At 41.2% G+C, this 22,285-nt stretch overlaps 1 protein-coding gene across 6 annotated transcripts in view; it reads right to left on the minus strand.

Moving 5' to 3' along the window:
• The window catches only part of KLHL32 (kelch like family member 32), a 202,206-nt gene that overhangs the window by 51,667 nt on the left and 128,254 nt on the right, over nt 1-22,285 (minus strand). Inside the window, exon 8 of one of the 6 annotated variants that reach the window (XM_074990858.1) lies at nt 19,213-19,742. The exons of the other annotated variants lie outside the window; for them this stretch is intronic. Coding sequence (XP_074846959.1) covers nt 19,725-19,742 — 18 coding nt within the window. The 3' untranslated portion in view covers nt 19,213-19,724. Of the gene's footprint in view, nt 1-19,212; nt 19,743-22,285 lie in introns of those variants that run through there. 6 annotated transcript variants of the gene reach the window in all.

The raw sequence follows: 22,285 nt of genomic DNA on the forward strand, positions 1-22,285 counted from the left end.
ACTCCTTCACTACTGAATTCTCCAGCAGCTGTGGAATGCAATGGCATGTTGCTCCAGTGCTGCCTCAATGTCAAGCAGCAAAAAGGACTGCATATCAGTGACGTATGCACTCTGTGTGATTCCAATGTGCATATAATATATTTTGCTGAACAGTCAAGGGGCTAACTTAAAACAAATTTAAATGGCTCAAATAAAATAGCCATCTCTCCAGTGACACTTCTCCTTTTTACAGTTGTTGCCCACACTGACGCCTAAAACAATATAAGGAACTCAGATCTCTGCTCTACTTCAGTTAACAGTGATGTCAGAAGTGATCTCTTTCCCCTGCTCTAAGACAGGCAAAAAAGACTTTTCATTTACATCTAAAATATATTTCTTTGTGATCTGTTCTCTAATTTTAGTTAATTATGTAGAATCTCATCCTCTTTCCTCCTGTTAGATTTTTTTCCAAGTCAGACTATATGGGTGTGCACCCCCACACTTCACATGCACTATCACTGTGACCAGTGTATCTGGGTATGTGAATAGTTATTGAGCTGCAGCCCAAAGGTCTGAAACCTACATCACCATGTACTCAGTCTGCTGTGTAAACCGTGTTAGAAGTGGCTCCTGTGTTACCTAGAGCGAAAGTACATGATCCTGTGGTGCAGTATAAAGGTTTCACTGGAACTGAGCACTGTCTACATAAAATGTAAATAATTCTCTAAAACCTATTATTATTAATTATATATTTATATGTATAATCCACCCAAGTTATATATGACAGAATTTGATGTCATCTTTGCCTATGTCCAGTCCCACAATCTAGCACGTGCTGAGCACAGCATGGCCAATACAGTAAATTTAGGCTTATATTTGCATCTAGCATGAACATTTGCATCTGGGCCTTTTCTAGGTAGGTAGATCAGTATGCCACAAGAAAGCCGAACGTTAAAGACCTCTTTGTTTTTATTCCCTTGTCTTGCCACTGGTAATAATGATTTAATTATTTAATTAATTTTGTTAATTTAATTGTCTTGAATTAATGTTAATTTAAGTGTCTTGAAAAATTACATTTACCTAAGCTTGTTTTTATAAAAGCTACTTAAGATTCCTTTCAGTCTGTACGATCACAGAAGGTGCAATACCATCCCTGTAACTGTGAGAGCTGCTGTGGAGCAGATTTTATAAGGTCGTCACAAGGGAAGGTGCCATGGCTCAAAGCCTCCAAGACTTAGCTTTGGAGGTCCAGGTCCCCAGTTTCTCTCCACAATCCAACTGGACAGAGTGCTGGTCACAGACTTTCACCCTCTTCAGGGATTAATGTACCTCAGCAAGTATTTGCAGTGACCACATGGTAGTTTACCGTTCCTATAAGTGGGTAGAACAGCAAATGTCCTGTAAGTTTGAAACTAACTACACTAGGTCCAAAATAAGTGGAATGAAAACAAGAGAGCAAAGGGGAACCTTTTGTTGCATCCCCATTTTTTCCAACCACATTGGTCCTTAAGTTTTCTATTGCAAGTTCTTTGGGGTATGGATCCACCTTGCTGTCTATCTTCAAGATGTCTAGCATACTTCCAAACACTTCATAAAGATGAATTTGAGTAGTAAAAATATGGAAAACGTAATCTCTATTAGTTACTTCGCTGTCTGCAGCCCCAGTTTTGTACGTCATTGGGAATTTCCAACAAAGAATAAGTTTTATTAGCCATCTGGAACACAGTACCAGTAAACCCCTAGATTAACACAGAGAGGGAAGGTTCAGAGGTAGTCCATTCTGGCCAATGCCAGGGCTCCATCCAATCAAGCAGCTGTGGAATTCACGTTGGCTGTCCTTCTCTGTCACCTCAAGGTGAGTGCGACTCTGTGAGCTGAGCTGTTAAGAGACACCTAACACCTTTCCCCTTTGTTTGTCCCTACTGAGAAATTGGGGGAAGTCATCTCTTGATCACTGGTCTCTAGGTTTGAATGTCCTAGCCATTTGGTTTCCACTGTCTCATCAAATCCTTCCATCAATAAGGGTAGTTTTAGCCAGATCTCACAGGACACTGTACCTCCATTCATATCACGGCAGACAGTTAGGTGGCATGCATACTTTACACGTCCTGCTCTGTCCCAAGAACATTATAACCATTCTGCACCTACTCGGAAGCAATACCAAGTCACTTGTGTCACTGTCATGAATATAATTCATGAAAATATTACAGAAAATTGCCGTTGCATCACAGCTGTGCAGTGTGAATTGTGTAACGTCCTCCGTAAGGGAGAGTGGGAGAACCAGGAGTATACAGCTGGAATTTTGCATCCAGTGTTGGCCCCCCTACTACAGAAAGGATGCGAACAAATTAGAGTGTCCAATGGAAGGCAATGAAAATGATTAAGGGGTTGAGGCACATTATTTATGAGCATATGTGGTGGGTATAAGAAGCAAAGGGAGGCAATTCCTTCCCTGGATCTTAAGCTCAACTTCTCCCCTCTTCCTATCCCTATTCTGACCATTCCTGTAGGCTCTTGCAATTTGCAGATGGGTGACTCATCCCCCAAGTGGATTTGTTAGCTTGGAAAATCCTTTCGGCTTGCCAGGCCTATTAGCATCAACACTGAACCTGAGAAAGAGCCATTAACGGGGTAATGAAGCCATTTAACAGGCACGTGTCAACCCTACTTACTGCCGTAAACAGTTGTGCATTACTATGTCTACAGGACCTTAGTTTAAAATTTGCTTTAAATATTTCATTAGTTTGTGGCTGATCATCATAAAATCATCTCTCTAAAAATCCTTCCACAGATATTTAGATGAACAATCTGAATATTGAGTTTTAGCCTTAAATGCTTGGGTCTTCAGGCATACACTTTTTAAAATAAATTATTCAAAAGACCACCTTTATCTAAAATACACATTTTAATTTTACGTACTGTAGTACAAAAACTTGCTTACGAAGTCTTCCTGTTATTTCTATCCACCCCAATTCTCCTTTCACCTACCCTGTTGAAGAGAACCCTTCAAAGGGACAACATTCCTTTTCTTCCAGATAGCTGGACAAATTAGTTTCCCTTTTACTTGTGACTATCTGATGAACTAGTTTTAAGAGAACCCACTATCAAAATCAGTAACTTACTGATATAAAATCTTTTGATATGCCTAAAATCTTTGGAAACATATTTTAACATAAACATGCAGTGAAATTTCATATATGTCTTGTTGTGAATATCATACAAAATAAATTAGTGTTCCCCTTTTTCTAAAAGTAATTAACTTGGTCCTGAACATACTAACCTGCTCTGAGAGATTAATTTTAGCAGAGTTCATCATAGTTGTTCTAGGCCTGGGTTAGTGTAAATAAGAGCATAATCTTCCTCATTACCCTCAGCATTAATGCAGATTCATACACTATATTGGGACAGACAATGATGTATTTATTCAGGACCCATTCTAAAACATTTGTTTAGTCAAGATGCATAATTCTATTGAATTCAATACATGCTTTGCCTGTCTAAGAACTTCAGGTATTAGCCCATATATACTAATAACTAATTTACTTTTTTAGCTTCTGAGGCAGTCAAAAGATATGGCATATAAAAGTGAACTAAGAGCCAATTTAGAGAGCTGCATGAGCATTACACTGTATGAGATTTTAAAAAGACAAGGAAAAAGGTACAGCTTGCCATAGCCTTTGTAATTCCAGTTGTAATTTAAAATTAAGTCTCAAAGAGCTCAAAAGTCATGTATGACTAAATCATGTTTTTACCATTCACACATTCTTTACAATACTCAAGACAGATTCCTACTTTTAGCAATGGACAGACAATTCTTTACAAAAGCACAAGGTCTTCCCTTACATTTCTTAGTCATTTTAGGCTATGGTTACACTACAGCACACCATCAACAAAAGTCACTGTCGGAAGAGACTTCTCAGCAAAACGTCTGTCAACAGAGTGTGGCCACACACTAAAGCCAATCAGTGGAGTGTTCCGCTCTGTTGACAAAGTGGTCTGACTGTCATGCCCATTTTTACCGGATGCCCTGTCTATTGACAGAAGGCTCCCCGGAGCATCCACACAAACTGTCTACAAAGTGCATTTTGTGTGTGAACATTCCACCAGTTTTGTTGACACAACCAGGATTTTGTCAGCAAAACTCACTACTGTAACCATCGCCTAAGTGTGTGTGAGAGACAACAAGTATGAGACTTAAGTCACCATGTACTACCTTATCGGCTTGAATGTATTTTCTGTCACAAGAATGGCCAAAGGTCCATCTAGCTCAGCATCATGTCTTCCAACAACGGTTAACGTCAAGTGTTCCAGAGAGAATGAGCAGAACAGGTAATCATCACGTGTTCCGTACTGTGTCACCCATTCCCAGATTCTGACAAACAGGAGACCATTCCTGCACTTCCTGGCTAACAGCCATTGATGGAGCCATCCAACGTGAACGTAATTAGTTCTTTTCGGAACCCTGTTACAGGTCTGGTCTTCTCAGCATCCTCTGGCAAGGAGTTCCACAGGATGAGTGGGGTATGCTGTGTTAAGAAAAACTTCCTTTTCTTTGTTTTAAATGTACTACCCATCAATTTCATTTGGTCACCCTTAGATCTTGTGTTATGGGAACAAGTAAATAACTTTTCCTTATTTACTTTCTCCCCACCAGTCATAATTTTATAGATGGCTATCTTATCCCTCCTTAGTCTCCTGGTTCTGGGCTTCACGCCATTCAGTGCTGGTCAGTTTCCTGGCTCCTGTGAGTGGCGGGCAGCTGGGAGCCAGGTGCCAGCCCCCTGCCACTCACAGGAGCAGGGACACTGACCAGCACTACTACACTAGTCAGCTTCCCCACTCCTCTCTGTGGTGGCAGCTGTGAGACTCTCTCAGCTGCCACCACTGACAGGAACAGCTGGTGCCCTTGACAAAAGTAGTTTCCCCCACTCCTATCAGAGGCAGCAGCCTCCCTGCTCCTGTCATGGGTTGTGAGAGTCAGGCTGCTGCCCCTGACAGGAGCAGTTTCACAGTTCCTGTGACAGGCATGGCAGCCGCCACTGACAGGAGCCAGGAAACTGACAAGCACAGCAGCACTGGTCTGTTTCCCCTCTCCTGTGAGCAGCAGGAAACCCAGAGCCAGGCTCTTGGCTGCGTGCCTGTCACTCACAGGAGCCAGGAAACTGACCAGTTTCCTGGCTCCCCTGAGTTATGCAAAAATTGACTTAATGTGGGGTTGCTGATAATGGGCCATTTCCACCCTGACTGAATAGACCTTGTCAGCTCCCTTTTACTGGGACCCCACTCTTTAAATACCACTCTGAACCTCCCCCCAACTCATGCATCTGATGAAGCGGGTCTTTGTCCACGAAAGCTTATGCTCCAAAATATCTGTTAGTCTATAAGGTGCCACAGGACTTCTTGTTGGTGTCTCTTATAGTTTCAACCAATTTTCCTAATGTTAGACTTACTGGCCTGCAATTGTCAGGATCACCTCTATAGCCCTCTTACAAATTGGTATCATTAGCTATACATCAGTAATTTGGTACAGAAGATGACTGAAAGGATAGGTTACATACCAGAGTTAAGTATCGGAGGGGTAGCCATGTTAGTCTGGATCTGTAACAGCAACGAAGGGTGCTGTGGCACCTTATAGACTGTGAGCAGATGGGAATAAGGGGGCTTCGAAGTAGGCGGGATCCTTTTGAAAAGGAGCCCCATCAGGACAAGCCGCGCGGCAGCAAGTGAGCTGCGTCAATTTCAAAGTGCTGCGGCCGCCTGCATGCTAATGAGGCGCTGAATATGCATTTCAGCGCTTCATTAGTAAACTTCGAAATGGCCATTTGCGTGGCCATTTCGAAGTTTGGGGCTAGTGTAGACACGGCTAAAGAGTCAAATTCTCCATTGGTATAAATCAGTGTTAGCTCAATGGACATAACCGGCAAGTGAATCTTCTACATGAGGAGGCATATATGTGAGTGCCAGAAGCTACCTAGAAGTTGGGGAGCCACCAATTACTGAAACTGCAACCCTGGCTCCTTCCTCTGCCTCCTCCTCCAAGCCCCCTCCCACTCCTTCCTCTCTGCTTCCTCCCCGCCAAAACACCCCACCCCTCCTGTTCTTCTCCTGAGACTCTCCCTGTGCCTTCCTTCAAGGCCTCCTTCCCCTCCCCCACTCTTCTCCACTTCAGTCCCCTACCTGATGGCAGCTCACTTGCTTGCCCCTCGCTCACCTCTGCAGCAAGCGGGGGCCTCAGAGACCTAGATGAAGTGAGGATAGAGACTTGGAGAAAGATGCCACGTGAGGGTGGAAAATAGGTGGGGCCATGGTCCAGGGGTGGCAGTGGCCTCCTACTTCTAGGGGACTTCTCTTCTGGTGCTCCTGTGGCAATGGGCCAGTGCCACATCTGTTATATTTGCCATCCTGCATAGCCAGCTTTTAGTAGGAGACTTAGCTCCTCCAGCCTCTTCTGCAGGCTGCCATAGCCAATGTTGCATTGCCAATTTACACCAAGTGAGGATGCAGTGAAATGACATGACACTAGAGTAACTGACACCAGCATGGAGCTGGTTGTGAAACAATTAATATATTTAACAAAAATTGCAACAGAAAAGACTTTATTTGCTGAAATTAACCAGTTCTGCATCAGAAAAACAATAGAAAATTTCAAATGAAACAAAATTTCTGCATAACTGTTTTCACTGTGGTGAAAGGATTTTTTTTTTGTCATCATCATCAAATAGGAAATTTCTGCCAGCTTGACATTGGAATCAGGCCTCAAAGACTGCAAACATATGAGGACAATTAAAACAAACGGTAACTGATTTCTTCAGTTCTATCAATAATAGTGTGGAAAGATGCAGGGATTTTTTTTTATACTATTATTTTTTCTGAACAACAAGCTTTCTATCTCACTCTAGGGCTGTAACCAAACAATCCAAAAGAAAGTCACAATTACCACAAGCACTTGGGACACTGTTTTAGAGCTACTGATACTAATGAGAAAAAACTAGAAGGCTATGTCTACACAAGAGTGTTTTGGTGACAAAATTGGTGTTTTGTTGACAAAACTTGACAAAAATAACTTACACATTTCCCTCCCTTGTGAAACCACTTTCCTGTTTATCTGTGAGCTCTTCCTTTGCTGCAATATGTAAAGGGCATTGTGGTTGTGACATCAACTCCTGGGTTATTCACAAACAACAAGCAGTCCTGTAGCACCTTGGAGAATAACAAATGTATTAGGTCATGAGCTTTCATGGGTATAACCCATCTCCCCAGATGAATGAAGTGGGAAAAACAGAATCCAAGATGTATATAATAGGGGCAGTAGTGGGGAGGAAGGGGAAAAAAAGGGTTACCTGTCTCTAGTAGGACAGGTAACCTTTCCCTCAGCCCTGCTACTTAAACCTTGGATTCTATTTTTCTATTCTACTTTTCATCTGAAGAAGTGGGTCTTACCCAGGAAAGCTCATTGATAAAGGACTAATAAATTTGTTAGTCTTTAAGGTGCAACAGGATTGCTTATTATTTGTGAAGCTACAGACTAAGATGACTATTTATCATGGGGCAAAGTTACCCATAGAAATCAACTTCACTGATCAGCTGCTCAGTGACAGAAGGGAGGTGATGTGGGATGGGAAGGAGCAGGGGCAGAAAGAGGTGGCATGAAGGCAGTACGTCTTCAGAGAAATGGGTGGAAAGATGTGGGCTAAGGCCTCAAGGTAAGGGGCAGAGCCTCCTGGTGCAACGAAGGTGCAGCACCTACCTGAAGAGAAAAAAGCCAGTGTCTCTGGACCTTCCTTTGAAATTGTACTATGCAGGTATTACCTCATATTTCTTAGCAATATTAAGAGCGAGTGTGACAGATCCACAAACCGTATGCTTAAATATATAAAATCTTCTCCCTCTATCATTTTTTTGAATTAGAAAACCATGCATAAAAACAAGATTGTAATGAGCTGCATGTAGAACAAATCAAAATTATTATGTATTTGCATCTCTTTTACGCCATGAATCATGCACTACAAAATTATGCATAGGATTCTCTCAATCTGAAATCGGTAAATACTAATAATCTTTGGATCTGTAATGAAATGCCTCCTGCCTTTCTACCCTGAAAAGAGGAAGGCTTTCCAATTCAGAAAAATTATAGGATGGTTCTGAGATGGCAGAGAGAGAGAGAGAGAGATTGTGTGTGTGTGTGTGTGTCAGTTTTATGACTATGTGTTTATATAAGTACCCTCCCCAGCCATGTGATGCTGTAGTAACAAGGCGGCAAACTTCACTTTCCTTGGCACTTTCTTGTTTTAGAATCAGAATTAAAACATTTGCTTTTATTCAAGGTGAGGGATAAAGAGTGATTTTAAAGTTTCAGGGGTTTTTTTTTAGTAGAAAATGAAAGAAAAATGTTCTGGATGTATTGTGCCTTTGGGCTCCGTTTGAGGGGAGAGGGGAAAAAAGACAGAGAAAGCTACTGTGAAGGTCACAAAGTGAAAGAACTTCCTCAGGGCACAGAATAAATTAAATCCCAAGGAAGAAATAAAATGTGATTTCCAGAGTGTGAGGCACAAACTCAAAATGACAATGATTGACAGCCAAACTATATCCGTGCAATATCAGAGACTGCACGTTCTCATTTACCTCAGTGTAGCCAGCAAGCGCCCATTAAACATCCGTCTGATGCCCAAATTAACCTTCTTGGCAAACTGAAAGAGGCACAAACTATCATAATCAACCTTTCATTATCACAGCAGCCTCTAGTTAAAGGGTCAGAATAATTGTGCCATCAGAGCCCTGATTGTTTTCAATCAACAGACGGCTGGAGTGACAGCTCAGTGATGGAGTAGTTTGATGAAACCGCACCAGGCCTAATCAGAGCAGATGAAAGGAAGGCATGATTGGTGCAAATGAACAGTCGTGCCTCTCTTTTTCATTTACAATCTGAAATTACTCTTAAATTTACAGGGTTTTTTTTTTTTTTTGCTCTCTTATGAGTACCTCTGAAAGAATGTTTGACTTATTCTGAGTTCTGACAGTGTGGAGTTACAAAACACAGGTAGGGTTTTCAGCTGAGGCTTTAAAGTGGGTATCTGCATAATTTTAACAAATTCACTCTTGAAAAACCACAAAATGGCTAAAGACTTCCAATGACCTAACCTTTCCCTGCTGTTTGATTAGCAGAGCAGTTTATCATAGCTAACGTTCTTCATGATGGAAAAAAAAAAAAGATAAAAAGTGATGGGGAAAGCTCTTCTGCAAATATTTTCTCTTAACCAATACATTATTTCATTATTGCTCTCCTTTACAAACACGCACACACACCCCTTTATAAAACATCACATTAATCATCTTTTTCTTCTCAGAGTAAGAAACAGACTCTGTTTTTTCAGATGCAAGTGGAAATCAGTTACTGTGCACAGTGTACCAGCACACAGGCTTTTGGCAGGTTGCAGTTCGTTCAGGAGTAAGTTCTGGAGGGATGAAAAGTGACCCTATTTGTCTAGGGGACTATTACCACTCACCAGTCTGGGATCTGTAGTGCCCTACAAATTTTAAAAGTTAATTTTGTCCTCCTTTGATTAAAATTGGAAAGTTGTATAGCTTCAACTCAGCAGTCCCAGAACCCAGTTCTACTGTAAACTCTCCCAGCTCTGCACTCCAGCTAATTTCAATGGCTGTTGAAATGAAAGCATTATAAATCAAAGGGAGTCTCTTTGTACAGCTGAATAGAGCAGGTATTTCCAGTGGAGAGTGGAATATCCTTTCTTCCTTGTTGTTCGTGGCCAGCATCAGATGTTATCTCACCAATCAGGCACCACTTCAATATATCAACATGCAGGTCAGTGCAGCAAAACAAAAGGAAGCTTAGCAGAAAAGATTAATGTTTATCTCAAGTGGCGGTGGAAGGAGGAGGCGGTTGCTAAATGTGAAAGGCTTTAAATAATTTGGTAATGTTTCCTGCCTGTTATGCACAGCCTGAATAATGAAAGATTTAGTTTTTTGAATGAGTTGGGTAATAAGCAGAAATATCACACATTACCCCAGTTAGTGGGGAAAGCACCCCCATAATAAAGGACCCTAACCAAGCAGGTGGAAAAGAGGATTCCATTTTCTTTTGTTCGTATTTCCTTTTTCCATAGTGAAGCCTGGCTGACACCAATGCATTTTTCTTTGGAAAATCTGGGGCTGTGGGCAGTACACCTGTACAAAATTCTTCAAGACTTAAACAATCCCTGTCCGATTGGGATCGGGATGAGACCTTTGTAGGGCAGACAGATAATCACAAATCTGGTCCTTACTACTGCAGAGAGAGACATTGGAATAGATGGACCATAGTCTGATCCAGTGATAGGCAACCTAGACTAGCAAGTGGGCCACATGAGTGGCCCTCCATCTCAATGGGCCACAAGATTGTTGTAACCAAGACAGGACAGTTTTTCCAACCGTGCTGGTGCACCAAGAATTTGCTGGGTGTACCAATCAAATCACAACAGCCATTTGATTGGATTCAGAGGTGATGACTGTCTCCCACAGTCACTGCTGTGTGAAATCAGCACATACCTCATTTCACATTCCCTTGCTTTATGTATGCATCACTTGAGCAATACCAGTTGTGGGCGGGGGGGGGGAACTGCACAGATGGAAAGTAGCAGAAAATGGAAACTCTGAAGAAACCACAGTAAAGAAAATGTCTCACGGGCCACACACAGAACCCCAATAAGCTGCATGCAGCTGGCAGGCCACAGGTTGCCCATCACTCGTCTGATCCAACATTGTAATTCCTATACTCATAAAACTTGAGTGCCTTCAAAAAAAAAAAAGAAACAAGTTCAATACCTCCAGGTTGTGTAATGGCTACAAAAATAAACACACGCTGAAGTACTGTGGCATCTAAGATGAAAGGTAATAGATTCAGCATTCCAGGACCAGGGTTAACATACAGTAAACCCTTGATTTAATGAACTAATGTGGGGAAGGGGTGGCCACTATTCCCAAAAGTCCATTAAATGTGAGTGTTTATTGCCCACCCATCCCCACCTGGCTGCCCAAGCCCCAACCATTTCCCCTAAAAAACCATGTCACCCACCAGCGCCACCACCACTGGATCGCACTGGCGCAGCTGAAGGGACCTCACCACACACAGCTGGAGAAGCTGCCAGCGGAGCAGCCATGCACTCCTCCCACCAGGGGTGGGGTGTGTACAAGAGTGCCAGTCTGACAAGGTATGGGCATCAACCCTGGTGGAAGGAGTGCATGGTGGCTCTGGTGGAGGAGGTGGCAGCTCCTCTAAGCTGTGGCAAGTCTCTTTTTTGCGGGGGGAATGATTTTATGGATTCCATTGGACTTCAGGACCAACAGGGGACATGGGGATCCCTTGTTCCTGAAGTCTGCTAAATCAGGGTCCATAAAATCGAGGGTTTGTGTAAAGATTTGGGGCAGGGGGAAGCTGGTTCCCTCCTTGCTAAAAGCACTCAAGAGAGGTGGTGAGCAGGATATAGGACTCTCGTCTGCATGGTGTCTTCTAGCCCCTGGAAGCCCTGCAATTTGCTGCCATGAAGTTTCTTGGCAGACTTCCTTGAGATGCCCTTAGCCAGCTAAATATAGACATTCATGTCTCCGGTATCATGAACATGGTAGTTTATTCCTCGTCTGGGCTCTACAGGCTTTAATAATGACAACCACAGAATGCAACTACCTAAAAGCATGCTTTATTCCATGAATTAGCTGGTTTCTGATGGTTAAAATTTTGTTTTTAACCTTCAGCACTGAATAACATTCAGCCACTCAGTGAACTGACTGTCTGTTTTGGCAGTCTAGTAGCATAAATGATAAAGTACGGTGTAATTTTGTAGAGGTACATAACACTGCTGTACTAATAGCAATTGAATTAATCAGAACTAATGGTGTTAAAATGAATCACAATGTATTATAATTATTTCTTACTTATTCTTGTGTGTTAAGATATATTTCCCTAAAACGTTTAAGCTTTAGGGCACCATTCATCACTGTTTTAATTATTGGATTTCTTTGTGGGGTGAGACAGATGCATTGTCTTTTATAGCCCTCACCCTAAGAATGAAGAGAATACGAACCCTAGAGCTGGAGTCTGGAGGACCACATGTTCCAGGCTGCATTTTAAATATGGGCACATGAGAAACAATTCTGGGGACTACCTGAGTAATTCTGTCACTGGTGGACTGCAATGCCTCGCAAATGGCAATATACTTACCCTTACAACAATGAACTAGTGAAGTATAAATAGCTTAGTGCTGAGAATGAGCAACTAAGGTCCTGCAGTGCTAAAGGTCACACAAGATGTCTGCAGCAAAGCCAGCAATCGAACCTGGATATCTGATGGCCCAGGCAAGTGCTTTAGCTGTAAGATCAGCTAAATGACACAACCCTGTGTGCAGGCCTTTCTCCGGCGCATTGTTTTGCACAAAACTCATTCAGACAGAAACAGGTTTGGAAAGTGGCAGGGAACTTTTGTGAAATCTCTAGACAGCTTCTAAAACATCTGGAAGATTTGCACAATATTTTAGAACTTAAAAAAAAAATATGAAGGAGTTTTATAAACTAAGGGCATTCATTACATTCGAAATAACATGTAAAAAGTTACAAAAGCACTTCTGAACATTTTTACCTGATGACTATCGATTGCCCAAATCAGATCACCACATTTGACCTGACATTTCCATCTGAGGTTCACTTGTGCCTTTCGGACATCACATTACCACAAGGAGTCAGGATTCCTCTTTGAGCACCTTGGAGCATGGAAGCAAACTTACCTAGATTTTGATAGGAGATAAAAAGAGCCGCAGACTTTCAGAGGGTGCAGCATAATTCCCCCTGGGCACCTGGCTAGTTCCATCATTTGATGCAAGTTCTTGATGCAATGACCTGTCCCTTTTTGGATACCAGTGCTGAGGTTCCAGGAATAGACACCTCACACTCTCTCTTCCCCCCCACGTTTTGTGCTGATGTAAAACAGCAGGGTTCCCTATTGATGAAATTCCACTGCTACAACCAGCTGCCTTGCCCAAAGACAATTTGTATAAAGTGAGCCCCTGCACCTCCCGAGCAAATAGCTTTGATACACAACTCTTAGGGAGCAGTCTACAGGTCCAATGAGCACTTCTGGAAATATAGGGAAAGAAATAAAATAAATTAGTGGGGACTGATGGCAGTGGAAAGCCTATACTTGCTTCTGAAGTCAATATGTACTCTTTTGTATACGCAAGATTGTCCAAGAGGAATGAGAGTGCAAAACTACAGCAAGTGACAATCTACCAGTGCATATGGGAGCATAAAAAAATGGAGACCAAAGGCGTGGCAGATTGTGTTGTCATTTGCAATGGGTCTACCTAGAGAAAAAAGGATTAAACATTATAAGCAAATACTCACTATAAACAGCAACTGGGTGAACAGATCTTAAAAACTAGTAATGAACAAACAGCTCTGCACTCACAAGCAGATTCTCCATTGCTCGGAGACTGTAGTTAACAATCTTGGAGACTACAGTTAACAAATGCATTAGTCAATTTTAGGTACAGAGAACAAAATAACAATAATAGCTTTTTCTGTGAAGTTTAGATTAGATGAGGCTTCAGATTTGCACTGGATTTTTAAATAATGTTTGAGGCTAAGAGGTTACAAAATCCATCATAACTTTCTATAGCCCCCTTTTAAATGCCGCAGATTTTTGTTATAAGTGTTGTAGAACTTACTAGGCAGGAAAAGAGAACGTTATAGAAGTACTATAGGGTTCTAAAACAATTTAAAGACCTCTGGAATGTACTTTCCAAAGGTTTTTAAACCATCCTTTAGGACTATATCATTGCTATATAATTTTCTATGAAATTTTACAGGTTGGTCCTACAAATCTACAAAAAACATTTTTATTACATTCTGTGGGACTTTTCCATAAGGGTTTTTATGATATTACCATCTCAGGCTCTACACAAAGGCATGTGATTGCAATGCATGTTTGTCACTAGGTTATACAGGTTGAACCTCTAATCCAGAACACTCTCACCTGCAGCATCCATAATCTGGCATTATCTTAGTTAGCTGCGTGACCTTTTACCATGGGTTGGACCAAATTTTCCGTGGTCCCATAAAGTTTGTTTACAGCCACCAGTCCTGGCTCTCAGTGTTTTGTGCTGTTATTTAGCTCTAATTTACCCCTAAATGGATTCCAGGAGACCAGTAAGCAGAGGAAGTGTTGGTAAATGCTGCTAGACTACACTGACTGTCCGTGGTCTGGCAAATTCTCTCATTTGGCACTATCCAGGTTCCAAGGGTACTGGACTAGAGATATTTAAACTGTATATATTTATATGCTGTCATATTGCTTCAAAAATATTGGTGTCACATTTCACACAAGTGTGAGCCAGATAGCTGTGTCCACAAAATTGAAGAATGACCATGCAGCCCTTCCAACTTACATGTATAAATGTGGCTTAGGTTATCCAAATGCATGTGTTTTGTAAGCAAAAAGTGTGCGTATATTTTTTTGAACACAATATGTGAATTCTCTTTTTAATACCTTGAAATAAGTTGCCGGCTTTCCCCAGTTACATCACAAATAATTAACTGCAAATAATTAAACTTTCCCCTCCGCCCCTCCACCCCCACCCCAGCCCTGGAATTATTTAAAAATAAGCTTATTTTTAAGATCGTTGGTAAAAATACCATAACTCAGCCTTTTTATATTCCCTACCCTGAAGCTTCTTGAGTTGGCCTATTTCCTCCTCGACACTTTGGTACCTTCATTAGCAGGCATCTGATTGCAGAAGTCCACTCAGAGCACATTATGAGCAAGAAAGTTGGGCACAATATCTCTGAGCACCGCAGGAGTCTAGTCCTAACAAGGATGGGTCCGTAATACTAACTGTAGGAACATTTATTCATTTCCATGTCAGCAGTCAATTTGTTTTTGTTTCCCTTGAATCCTGCCAAGAATGCATTTCAGAGGACATTGCAAAAGCAACAAAAAAATCCTTTTGGATTTACTGCTCAACTTTGCTTTTTTTTTTTTTTTTTTTTTTAAACTCCATAAAAGAACAAGTACACACATAAGAACATCAATACTGGGTCAGACCAAAGATCTATCTAGCTCAGTATCCTGTCTTCTGACAGCGGTCAATGCCTGATGCCCCGGGGGAGTAAACAGAACATGTAATCTTCAAGCAATCCCTCCCATGTCACACACTTCCAGCCTCAGACTAACAGATGCTACGGACACCATTCCTACCTATCCAGGCTAACAAATATTGATGGACCTATTCTCCACAAATTTATCTAATTATTTTTTTGAACCCTGAGAAAGTCCTGGTTTTCACAATATCCTGTGGCAAAGAGTTCCACAGGTTGACTCTTCACTGTGTGAAGAAATACTTCCCTTTGTTTTAAACCTGCAATCTATTAATTTCATTCGGTGAACCCCTAGTTCTTCTGTTATGGGAACAAGTAAACAACTTTTTCCTGTTCAATGTCTCCACACCCATCATAATTTTATATTCTTCTATCACACGCCACTTAACTTCCTCTTTTCTAAGCTGAAAAGTCTCAGTCTTTTTAATCTCCCTTCATATGGCACTCCTTCCAAACCATCCGATCATTTTGCTGCCCTTTTCTGCGCCTTTTCCAAAACCAAGATATCTTTTTTAGAGATGACATGACCATATCTGTATGCAATATTCAAGATGTGGAAGTACCATGGACTTATACAGAGGCAGTAAGATATTCTCTGTTTTATTCTCTATGCCTTTTAAAATGATTCCTAACATTGTTGGCTTTTTTGACTGCTGCTACACACTGAGTGGATGTTTTCAGAGAACTATTCACGATGATTCCAAAATCTCTCAAGAGGTAATAACTAATTTAGTTCCCATCATTTTGTATGTACAAATTGAAATTATTATTTTCAATGCTCATTACTTTGCATTTATCACCATTAAAATTAATTTGCCATTTTGTGGCAAAATCACCTGGTTCAGGGACATACTTCTGAAGCTCTTCATAGCCTCCTTTAGTCTTCACAATCTTGAGCAGTTTAGTATCTTCTGCAAATTTTGACACCTCACTGTCGACCCCTTTCTCCAGATCAATTATAAATACGTTCAACAGCATTGGTCCCAGTAAAGACCTTTGGGGGGACTTCACAAGTTATTTCTCTCAATTCTGAAAACTTACATTTTATTCCTACTGTTTTTCCTCATCTTTCAGCTAGTTATCAATCAATTAACAGGTGTGTTGTGAACAAGACCGAGAAGTCATTCTTCCACTCTACTCTGCACTGGTTAGGCCTCAGCTGGAGTATTGTGTCCAGTTCTGGGCACCGCACTTCAAGAAAGATGTGGAGAAATTACAGAAGGTCCAGAAAAGAGCGACAAGAATGATTAAAGGTCTAGAGAATGTGACCTATGAAGAAAGGCTGAAAGAATTGGGCTTGTTTAGTTTGGAAAAGAGAAGATTGAGGGGCAACATGATAGCGGTTTTCAGGTATGTAAAAGGGTGTTATAAGGAGGAGGGAGAAAACTTGGTTTTTTTGGGCCTCTGAGGATAGAACTAGAGGCAATGGACTTAAACTGCAGCAAGGGAGGTTTAGGCTGGACATTAGGAAAAAGTTCCTAACTGTCAGGGTGGTCAAACAGTGGAATAAATTGCCAGCAGAGGCTGTGGAATCTCCATCGCTGGAGATATTTAAGAACAGGTTAGATAGATGTCTATCAGGGATGGTTTAGACAGTACTTGGTCCTTCCATGAGGGCAGGGGGCTGGACTCGATGGCCTCTCGAGGTCCCTTCCAGTCCTTGTATTCTATGATTCTATGAATAAGAGGACCTTCCCTCATATCTCATGACAACTTAGCTTACTTATGAGCCTTTCGTGAGGCACCTTGTCAAAGGCCTTCTGGAAATCTAGGTACACTATATCTACTGGATCCCTTTTCTCCACATGTTTGTTGACCCCCCACAAAGAACTCCAGTAGATTTGTAAGGTATGATATCCCTTTACAAAAACCATGTTGACTTTTCCCCAACAAATTATGTTCACCTATTTGTCTGACAATTCTATTCTTTACTACGTCAACTAATTTGCCTGGTACTGACTTTAGACTGTCCAATCTATAATTGCTAGGACCACCTCTAGTGCCCTTTTTAAATAATGGCATCACATTAGTTATCTTCCAGTCATTAGGTAGAGAAGATGATTTAAAGGATAGGTTACAAACCACAGTGAATAGTTCAGCCATTTCACATCTGGAGTTCTTTCAGAACTTTTGGGTGAATGCCATCCAGTCCCAGTGACTTGCTACTGTTAAGTTTATCAGTTTGTTCAAAAGCCTCCAAACCCTCTAACAACACCTCAATCTGGGCCAATTCCCCACATTTATCACCCAACAAGAATGGATCAGACTTGAGAATCTCCCTAACAGCTGTGAAGATCGAAGAAAAGAATTTATTTTGCTGCTCTTCAGTGACCTTATCTTTGAGTGCCCCTTTAGCTTCCCAATCATCCAGTGGCCTCAGCGTTGCTTACCAGGCTTCCTGCTTCTGATGTACTTAAAAACATTTTGCTATTACTTTTTTGAGTTTTTGATAAGCTGTTCTTCAAACTGCTTTTTGGCTTTCCTTACTATATTTTTACACTTAGTATGACAGAGTTTATGCTCCTTTCAATTTTTCTCACTGGGATTTAACTTCCACTTTTAAAACAATGCCTTTTCATTAGATATTGTTCACTTGTCTTCTTCAAGCATACAACACTTTACATTTTAATCAACTAACTTGCTCCTGATAATGTTGCCACTTTTTCTTGATACTGGTTACATCTTCAATTCTCACGATAGTCTTCAGATTAATTCATTACATGCTTTTTTAAAAAAATAAAATATAATGGGTAATTTTTTAAAAAAATTATCCAAGTGACTTAGAAATATTAGTGACATTTTAAAAAATTATTCAGGCACTGATGACCCTAAGTTGTACTGATGACCAATGAGACTTATGGTCCTAAAAGTTTGATCCACTTGTAAAATAGGATGTGGGGACATAGTCTTAAAGATATTTAGGTGCCTGACTCCAAATTAAATCACTCAGAGCTGGATACCTAAATACTTTGAGGGTGTGGGCATAAGAAGTTTTTGCACATTTTGTCCAATGTGACCAATGTCATGCTAAATCCAGGGTTGTGAGTTCAATCCTTGAGGAGGCCATTTTGGGCTTGGGGCAAATAGATGTCAGGGATGGTGCTTGGTCCTGCCAAGAGGGCAGGGGACTGGACTAGATAACCTCCCGAGGTCCCTTCCAGTTCTAGAAGATGTGTATGTGTATATCTCCAAAATTTCCAGAGGGCGATGTCAATTTGCAAAGCTCAGAATGCTCTGGAATTCAGCTCTCTCCCACTCTCTGTTCTGTTTCAGTTGACACGAGCCACAGGAAGGCTTTTGCTGCCCATCTACATCAGTGGTGATCAATTTACTGAAATGGGCAGCTGGGCATTCTTATCTCTAGTATTTGCTCCCACTGATGCACAACCCCGCAGTTAAGCCACCTCTACAAAATAGGGCAAGACTTATCTGTTTAATTGGGTCTTTAACTAGGAAAGGTTTATTATAATTGGGTGTTGGGTGGGTGGGTTCTGATGATAGGCAATGTGGAGACAACTCTTCTGAATGGCCACCTTGCTGAGACATCTGTTATGACTGCTGTTTTTACTTTTCGTACTTGTACGTACATGTCCTCTGGTAGGTGTGTTATCACTGTCCATATAAATAGATTCAAGTCAAACTTAGAAATGTAGTGTTCCTCATCTTGACACTGGGCCTGCAGCTTTTATACCAGCACAACACTAATGACCAAGAACACTTATTTTTTTTCTTAAAATACAATCCAAACATTGATACATACAATTATACTTCAGTTAACCTACGGTGTTAGACCTGCCTGCCACACAGAACATGATAGACTACATGAAAATGGACCAATGCAAATGTGACACACAGAAACCACCCTGCTGAGTGTGTGCCTTGCTGTCAGATTTCTGCACTTTATTTCTTTTAACTGAATCCCATGTTTCCTACTTAGCTGCAGAGATGACCTAAATTCAAGAGCTGCCAGCACAGCAGCCCTCCCACCTACTGGTCTGATGTTCTATGCAATTCTGCAGTTAATCCAGGATAAATTAGGTGGGACAATATCATTGAAGGACACCTAGGCAAAAGTAATGCATTCTAGTGATTTCTTTATTGCTTACAGCTTCAACAAAAATATGAAATAGAAGTGACATGTATCAAAATGAAAATTAGAGACATGGAACACAGTGATGCCTTTCATAAATCACTGCTCTATAATGTAAAAACACAACATCTCAGTGTTGCCATTGTATAGATTTACATTAGCAATAAGAAGATACAATATTAAAAAACAGTCAGACTTGGAACAAGTTCAGAAGAAAGTAACATAAGGTCTTATTGTCAACTGATGACAAAATTAAGAGAACATTAAGCCTGGCACAAAGGTAATGAGGGGAGATATAACTACACACATAAGTAAAGAAATATGCTGAAGATGATGGGGATCAATTTTCCTTGCTGGACAGTGATCTTAAGACAATAAGAAACATTGCATAAACTGTATTAGGAAAAATATAGTAGGAAAATTTATGTAACTATCAAGTCAATTAGGTAATGGAAAAAACAGTCAGAGCCTGTTAGAAACATCATCTTCAGTGAATAGTCCAAGTCAGGTCAGGTATTCATCTTTCCAGAAGAGACTAGAAATAACAAAAACAACACTCCGAAGTCTTCCTCATCTGATCACACAATAGTTCATCAAAAATACAACTTCTTTGACTATACTGGAGTTAGTCTTGATTTACACCAGTACAAGTGAAACTCAGAATCAGTGTGTTTTATTTATGCTGACTAAACTGCTCTTTGTTTTGTATTTATTTTTGTGCAAAGTAAGTGCTTGTGAAAATAAGACATTGAAACCACGTGGGTAAACCAGGCATACCATGGAAAGACAAAGAATTAATTTTCTAATACGTCTTGCCCCAGTCTTGCTTTTCTACTCATGGACCTCTCTTGAGGAGAGGCTGGCAATCATGTTTAATTGTGCTGTTTCACTGTAGAGAGTAAGAATCAACTATGGAATAGCATTAGGTAATTAAACACAATTTCACCCATTACCCAAAATAGCATTTCTTTCTCCAGAGGTAAAAAGCCAGTGTACTATCTGGATACTGCACTGCTTACTTCTTCATTTACTCCCTCTTCTGTATTGTTATTTATTATGTGATGTATAGTACCGCCTAACTGCCAGGATCTAGGTCTACCTTTTGAAACACATCTGACTTCTGAAAAATATTTTTTTTTCAATTCAAAGTGAAAAATTACAGCACGGAGTGAAATAATTTATGGTGAAAAACTTCAGATTACAGCAGTTGTGATGGCACATGTGAACAATCCAAACTGAAAAGCAGCTTCTAAAAATCTGCTATTCTGGACAACAATCTGAATTTGAATTTCCCTCAGTCCCTTTGTGACATTGGGGGAAGACAGATTTCACAATCTCGGGCCCGCATGCAGGAATTTCTGTGAAGTAGGGTTACCATATTTGATCTTTCAGAAAAGAGGACACCAAGGACAGAGAATGTATCTGTGTCAGTATCTACCAACTCACATGATATTAATGTACTATATACACTGTAATACATTAATACACTGTGAGTTGGTAGATATGATACAGATACACTCTCTCTCAGGAGTATCCTCTTTTCATATGGTAACCCTATGTGAAGGCATGCTTTTTGGGTAAATGTGGACTACAATTTTTTTTTAAATAGAAAGGAGTTCAAAATAGTTATGCAATGAGTGTGCACAAGAAAGGTTAATGAAGAATTTAAGCAGAAACTGATTGGTAAAATTATTTAAACAGTAATTTTTTTTAAATAAACTACAATCTGGGATCTTGCTGTAATATCATAGGTGAAAAACAATATTCCCTCATCCCCTCCCTTTTCTGTTGTTAGCAGCCCAGGACATGCAGGGAAATGTAGTGCCTTTCCTGTTCCAGGGCCAGTTTTCTAGGCAGGGAGTTGGTCAAGATACTACAGCTGCCAGGGTGCCTTGGGTTCCCCTATCATTCCCTGAAGGCACCCTCTGAAGAGCACAGCAAAGAAGAATGGAGAGAAACCAGATGTGGGGGAATGCATTCACACTCTTTACACCCACCCTGCGTACAAGGCTGAACCGTGTACAGTAAAACCCTGAAGTTACACAGGGGTTGCATTCCTGCAACCCCTACGTAACTCAAATTTTCATGCAATTTGAGGTGAGATGGGAACCAGGCTGCTGCCTATTTCCCAGCTCCCCTGGGCTTGTAGGAGCTAGGAAACTGACAGCCCCCAGAATGGCGGGGAGCCAGGAATCAGGGTGCAGCCTGGTTCCCAGCTCCCTGCTGTTTGCAGGACCTGGGAAACTGACCAGCACATGCCTGGCCAGTTTCCCAGGTCCTGCAAGTGGTGGGGAGACAGGAATCAGGCTGCTGCTTGGTTCCCAACTTGCTGCCGCTTAGGGGACCCAGGAAACTGACCAGACATGAGCTGGCTCCCAGCTCCCATCCACTCCTTGGAGCCAGGAAACTGATCAGAGCTGCTGACCTGGCCAGTTTCCCAGAAGGGAGCCAGTAGTCAGGCTGCTGCCTGGTTCCCAGCTCTCCACCACTTTGGGGACTGGAAAACCATTCCTGTCAGGGTTGCAGCCAAGAGTCAGGCTGCCACCCCTGCCAGGAGCGGTTTCTCACTCCTGTCAGGTGCAGCAGTCACATTAACCCAAGACATATGCAGTCTGCACATAACTCAAAAGTTTACTGTAGTATAGATACAAAGTGGATTTTTCAGAAGCATGTCAGGAACTGAAAGCACACAAATTTCACTGAAAATTAATAGGACTTGTACTTTTTAGTTACTTTGGTTTTTTTGAAAATCAGACCAACTCAGAATAGTACTGCATGGTTTCAGAGGGAGTTGTAGCCACACTTAGAGCCAATGAGAAAGAGGTAAACAAAGACAGAGAATCATTTGTTCTCCATAATGTGTGTTTGGAAGACCTGCTAGACACAACAGTGTTTATAAACTAATTCCCAATAGGGAAGCTGCCAAACACGCACTAAATTGTGTCCCACCACAGTCAGTACATCTTGAAGCTCTGGGCTGGCTCCGCTGCTTCCTCTTTATTGCACTCTTAATGCTCTAACTTGTTCCACTGTAACTTTCCATTCCTATCTGCTCCTCTCTATTCAGGTTAAAACAGT

The sequence above is a fragment of the Carettochelys insculpta genome, chromosome 3, assembly GCF_033958435.1.
Source record: "Carettochelys insculpta isolate YL-2023 chromosome 3, ASM3395843v1, whole genome shotgun sequence".
Lineage (NCBI taxonomy): Eukaryota > Metazoa > Chordata > Testudines > Carettochelyidae > Carettochelys > Carettochelys insculpta.